Raw genomic sequence first — 5,913 nt, forward strand, 5'->3', positions numbered from 1 at the left:
AGATGTATGTACGACAGGTAGATTGGTGAAGATGAGGTCAAGTACATTTTCCCTCTTGTTGGTTCTCTCACCACCTGCCACAGTCTTGCAGTTCTGATGGAAGGTTACAGACTTGAAATGTTAACTCTGTTTTTCTCTCCACAGATGCTGTCAGACCTGCTGAGCATTTCAAGCATTTTCTGTTTTAATTCCAGTCTGAGAGATATGTCCTTCAGGACTCAGCCATCTCGGTCAGTCATGGTGCTACCGAGCCACTCTTGGTGATGGACATTGAAATCCTCCACCCAGAGTACATTCTGTGCCCTTGCTACCCGCAGTGCTTCTTCCAAGTGGTGTAAACATGGAGGAACACTGATTTGTCAATTGAGGGAGGGCAATAGATGGTAATCAGCAGGACGTTTCCTTGTCCATGTTTAACCTGATGCCATGAAACTTTCTGCGGTCCAGAATCAATGTTGAGGACTCCAAGGACCACATCCTCTCATCTGCATACCACAGTGTTGTCATTCCTGGTCGGTAGGTTCTGTCGATGGGGCAGGACATAACCAGGTAATCTGGGATATTGGCTGGAAGGTATGATTCAGTGAGTATGACTATGCCAGGCTGTTAGCAGCTCTCCCAATTTTGGCACAAGTCACCAGATGTTAGTGAGGAAGATTCTGTAGGGTTGACTGGATAAGGTGTGCCCTTGTAATTTCCACAGCATAGGTTGATGTTGGGTGGTCCATCCAGTTTTGTTCTTATTTGACTTTTCTGTAGTGGTTTGATACAACTGAGGTGACTTGTTATACCATTTCAGGGGACAGTTAAGAGTTGACCACATTGCTGCGGGTCTGGAGTCACATGTAGACCAGAACGGGTAAGGGTAACAGATTTCCTTCTCTGAAGGACTCTGACTCCAAGCTTATGCTGCAACTTTAACACCCAAGTGATGTAGTAATCCCTTCACATCAACGTTGAAAGTGCACTGCAAATGCACCTTTGGAAAACCTGTTTAACCTTTACCACTTTCAGACCCGAATGGCTACTCCGGCCTCGACAAAACCTATTTCTCAGTCTATCATTAACATATGTACCACAAAAAAAATTGAACCAATGTACAAACGACTAGTTGATACGCCACACTTCACCAAATTTCTGTGCTTTTGATTTTTTCAGTGATGAAATAACTATTCTTGTTAGTTTCTGCCTTAAACTTCTTTAAGCTTATTTTTAAGCGGCGTCTTTTGTAACAAAATCCACTAGCAGGGTTTGTACAGTAATGGACAGTGAACTCATACCTATTGTAACTGAATTATAATTATCTAAAAGCTTATCTAAAACGCACCAAGTAATGAAACGTTAGATATTAAGATGCACAGAAATGGCATTTTTAAATTTATTTGTTACTCCTATCTTGAAGGAAATGTTTTAAATGAGTTAAACCAATGTGGCAATTAAACTACTCATTTAATTAAATCAATTAATTCAAATCATGTGTTCCACAGTAAAATCTTGTCTGTAAAAACGCTCATGTGAAGCGCCTTGAGACGTTTACTGCGTTAAAGGCGCTATACAAATTCAAGTTTTTCTTGTAAAATGTTATTTTGGAATGAAACAGCGTCTGACCATTTAGCAGGTATTGAAACTTCACGCAGACAAGCAACATTAATTATTTCAAACATTTATTTTTTCCCATAGTCGAAAACCATTTACAACATAATTATTTAATTCACTAAAAAAATCTTAAAGATCTCCGATATTATACACTGTGAATGTCCCCAGTTCACTAGAAACCTTTGGTAGACCTGTTTAATCGTTGGGAGGTCATTAGAATCCGCCATGTCTATCCGATACTGAGAGACTAACACAGTAAGTGAAATAGACAAACATTTTATCTTCACAACATTCACCCCGCAGATTGAACTGTTAGAAAATATATACTGCGTTGTATTGACAGAGTCTTTTTTTAAAAAGGCATCCTAACAGCTCAGCACTATGACTGTCCTTTGATGGTAGTAACAATACCTGACAACAAATGCTTCATATTCTGAAAAGACGCAGCAAAATTCTACCAAACAAATATTGGATTATCTTCTCATTTGTGAATAATTAGGAAGCATTAGGAACAGCAGCCAGTTCGCAAAATGTTTAATAGTATTAAATGGCACGTTAAAAATATCTCTGTTTAACTGGGATCGTATATGATAAAGAAGACCTCGACGAGCTCACATTTAAAGAGTTGTGCACTAAGGAGCTCTAATTATGAAGCTTGGTGCGGATGTCATAATCCAGATAGAAACGGAAACGTTCATGCAACTTATTTACCAGCTATTTTACTCCTCCAAAGGACTAGTTATATCAAAAAAGAGGAAGTCTCCCACCACCAGGTTACGCCTCATACAAAATACTTTTGGATATATTCTGGACAATTCGGATTTACATTGTAGAGCTGTACAGGTCAGAAAAGGTTCTCCTTTGCTGGCAAGAGCGCTGGTAATTAACTACCGAGGACAAGGACCGGTTTACTTTTTTCCCCAACTTTCCGATTCGAGTCCTCATATCATCTCCTGCCAGAAAGTAAACGAGCGGATTGATGCAGCTGTTGAAACTGGCCAAGGCCCTGGATACCTGGTAAATCAGGTAAATATTCTTGAAGGTTTGATTGCACTGTCCCTGGACTTGTAAATATCTCGAAATCAAGTTGGCGTTTCTTAAAAAGTGGTAAGGCGTGAAACAAAGAGAAAACAAAACAGTGACAATCAGTACAAGTTTGAGGCAGCGATCCCTCAAGTCCGCACTGTTCTTTCTGATAAGAACTATAATAACATGGCTGTAACATCCCAGGATAATTAGCAAGGGGATGAGAAAAGCAATCACAGACAGACTGAGATTGTACTTTATATAATTCTGCAGTTGCTCATTCACTGTAGTGTCGTGGCATTTTGTGCCATCAGTGTTCGTTTTAGTGAAATATAAATCCACCGAAGTTTGGGTTAAAACCAGCCCCCAGACCAGGACACTGATTAAGACCGCGTGACGCCGTTTCCATCTGCCCATCATCTTCATGGGGTGCACGATGCCCAGGTACCGCTGGACACTGATACAAGTCAGGAATCCGATGCTCCCGTACAAGTTCAGGTGGAAAACGAGCCTCGTTATTCTGCAAAACACTTTGCCAAAAAACCAGAGGCCTTTATTGGCGTAGTACACCACCAGGAACGGCAAGGTGATGACATACAAGAGATCAGCCAGGCCCAGGTTAAATAAGAATACGGTTATGTTGGTCGATTTGCTCCGGTTTAAACACATGGAACCCAAAACCCAGCAGTTCCCCAGGAAGCCTATCGTGAACACAATAATGTACACTACAGGCAGGAACTGATATCTGAAGTGTGTGTTGACTTCACAGTACGTCCGGTTAACTGACACAGGTGTGGATGTCACAAATGGGAACACAGTGCTTTTCGCAGTCATGGTTAGATCACTTAACAAGTCACAAATCCAGAGAAGCTTTTCGAATGGCAGGTCCGACCTTACACTTTCGCAGCAGGAGTAATGAAGATCCCGATCAGTGAGCTGCCCTCTGTAAATAGCATATCCTCCGAGCTGTGTTTCTGTAAAGCCCCGCTTTCTGCGAGGCTGCCAGTTTGCTGCAAACTGAGTGAGTGAATTTATCGGTGTGTTGACCGCAGATGAGAGGGCGGTTTAGCAGTGTAAAGGAAATGACACGCCCCTTATTCTAAACGCTCCTGAAATTGAAAAGATAATTACCAAAATAATTAGTTTTATTGAGGCCTTACATGAACAGACACCCTAGGAGATCAATTCCATAAAGCCTTGTAGATGAGAGTGAGGGTTGATTCAGCAGTAAAAACAATACAATGTGCCGGATTTTGTGGCAAAAACAATGGCGAGCTAACGAGCAATCAGCAATTTACAAACACCGAATATGCAGAGTAAATGCAGTAATGAGGAAGTTGCTGCGTGATTTGCCCTGCTCCTCCAGCTGTTTACTGTGCACAGATTTTCTGGGGCAGGAGGCTGCAACCTACGGTTCCGGAATCGCCTGCCGCTGTTTCACATCTCCATTTGCAGCTCCCCTTTACCGGTTGGATTGTATAAACATGAAAAAAGCCAAAAAAATTAAGTCAAAAAAAGTAAGAGCTGCGTTTTTATTGTGGGGACAAAAAGCTAATCATTAGGTTACACCTTATAGTTTAAAATGATTATGTTAACGAAAAACATCCTCGTTCCCTAAACAAACCTGTTTGAGTGGTATAGCTACACTATAGTTATAGATAATGCCTTTGATTCAAGGAAGAGATTTTGTGGTTGCGACAATTATTTTTCTAATATAGATGAGAGGATACATTATTCCGAATGTGCTATTAGAAGCTTTTTTTCTATTACAAGAATCAATAGCTGAAAAAAATTGTCTTAATTCTACGCATCTTAAGTTAAAGTTAAAGAAAGATGACTTTACTGACAAAATTATAGTTAAAAAAGTCAAAAGGGACTAGCATTTATATAGTAGTATGAAAGCAAAATACTGTGGATGCTGTAAATCTGAAATAAAAACAAGAAACGCTGGAGAAGCGTCACTGACCTGAAACGTTAACTCTGCTTCTCTTTCCACACATGCTGCCAGACCTGCTGAGTATTTCCAGTGTTTCTAGCATTTATATAGTGCCTTTCAGGACCTTCAAAGTGCTTTCCAGCTCATGAAGTGCTTTTTATAAGTAGTCCCTGTTGTAATGTAGGGACTTGAAAACGTTTGAGTAGCCCCACTGGAGCAGAGAAGGCTAAGACAATATCTGATGGAGGTTTTTAAAATTATGGCAGGGTCAAAAGGGAATGACTATTTCCCCTTGCTGATAGTAATAATGGGTCATGCAAATATGTTATGACCAAAGCATGAGGAGTGCACTGTTAATTCAGTCCCACTTCTCCACAGGTCACAATATATTATTTAAAGTTTTCCCACTTGTTGAAACAGTCAATCAGATACACTATTTTCCAACAGAATAGAACACACTAACCATATTTCTTTACTGAACAAACTTAATAGTTTATTATAAAACAAATCTTAACTAGTAATAATGTAAAACAATATCACATAGTTCAAATTTTTAAAAATCTAACATTAACTTTAAAAATATCCTCTTTACCTTAGTCCCTTCACACTCACAGATGCACATTTACACCGGTTAACCGAAAGAATTTAAAAAAAGGATTTTTAGATCAGAGCTCTATTACAGACAAAAAAAACACACCTGGGCAGATCACTTGCTCACCCCTGAAAAAATAGCAGATGAGACACATTGCACCAAACTGCTACATAGTCCAACCTCCTAGTACACGTAGGAAGGATCTTTAGAATCTTCCAGAATTAGTTCTCTGCAGGTGGCATTGAAAAGTAATTTAGCAAGCCTTCTTGAAATACCAGAAACAAGATGAATTGACACACTGAACTTAACAGAGTCTTTTAAGGAATTGTGAAAGAATGAGCTGGGTTGTTGTTTTCTGTCCTTCCTTGGAATTCTGTCCTTCTTCCGCAGCAAACTTGACTTTTGTTTCCTTCCAGAAGGTATTGCACTGTATCATGCAGGCCCGCACCTGCCAAGACTGAGCCACACATTATTTCACCACATGAACATTAAAACTTAAAATTGTGGTTGGGAAAAAAGAGGGCCTATCACAAGGAACTGCCAAGCCCCTGACTGGAAAGACATTTGCATACTGGCAGACAATGTTGGAACAAAGGACCCAGTCCCTGCTTCTCCAATATACAGAAAATCTGGTCAGGCCAGTTTAGTCACATGACTAACTGGCTGTTTGAATGTCAATATGCCACAGAGTGTTTGAAAGGCAGAAAGCTGTTTGCTTCTGGACTGAGAACACCTCTCTCCTGTCTGCTGTCATGTCATTCTC

At 40.1% G+C, this 5,913-nt stretch overlaps 1 protein-coding gene across 1 annotated transcript; it reads right to left on the reverse strand.

Annotated features, from left to right (window-relative positions):
* Positions 1-1,677: 1,677 nt before the first annotated feature.
* On the reverse strand, positions 1,678-3,639 carry LOC137378121 (P2Y purinoceptor 1-like). The gene has a single exon (XM_068048232.1). The coding sequence runs from the start codon at positions 3,454-3,456 to the stop codon at positions 2,419-2,421; it is 1,038 nt and encodes a 345-aa protein (XP_067904333.1). The 5' UTR covers positions 3,457-3,639; the 3' UTR covers positions 1,678-2,418.
* Positions 3,640-5,913: the final 2,274 nt, after the last annotated feature.

This window comes from Heterodontus francisci, chromosome 16 (genome assembly GCF_036365525.1).
Source record: "Heterodontus francisci isolate sHetFra1 chromosome 16, sHetFra1.hap1, whole genome shotgun sequence".
NCBI classification, from domain to species: domain Eukaryota; kingdom Metazoa; phylum Chordata; class Chondrichthyes; order Heterodontiformes; family Heterodontidae; genus Heterodontus; species Heterodontus francisci.

What these genes read in the sequence shown, in the direction of transcription:
- LOC137378121 (XM_068048232.1), bottom strand. Translation starts at nt 3,456, where the DNA reads ATGACTGCGAAAAGCACTGTGTTCCCATTTGTGACATCCACACCTGTG.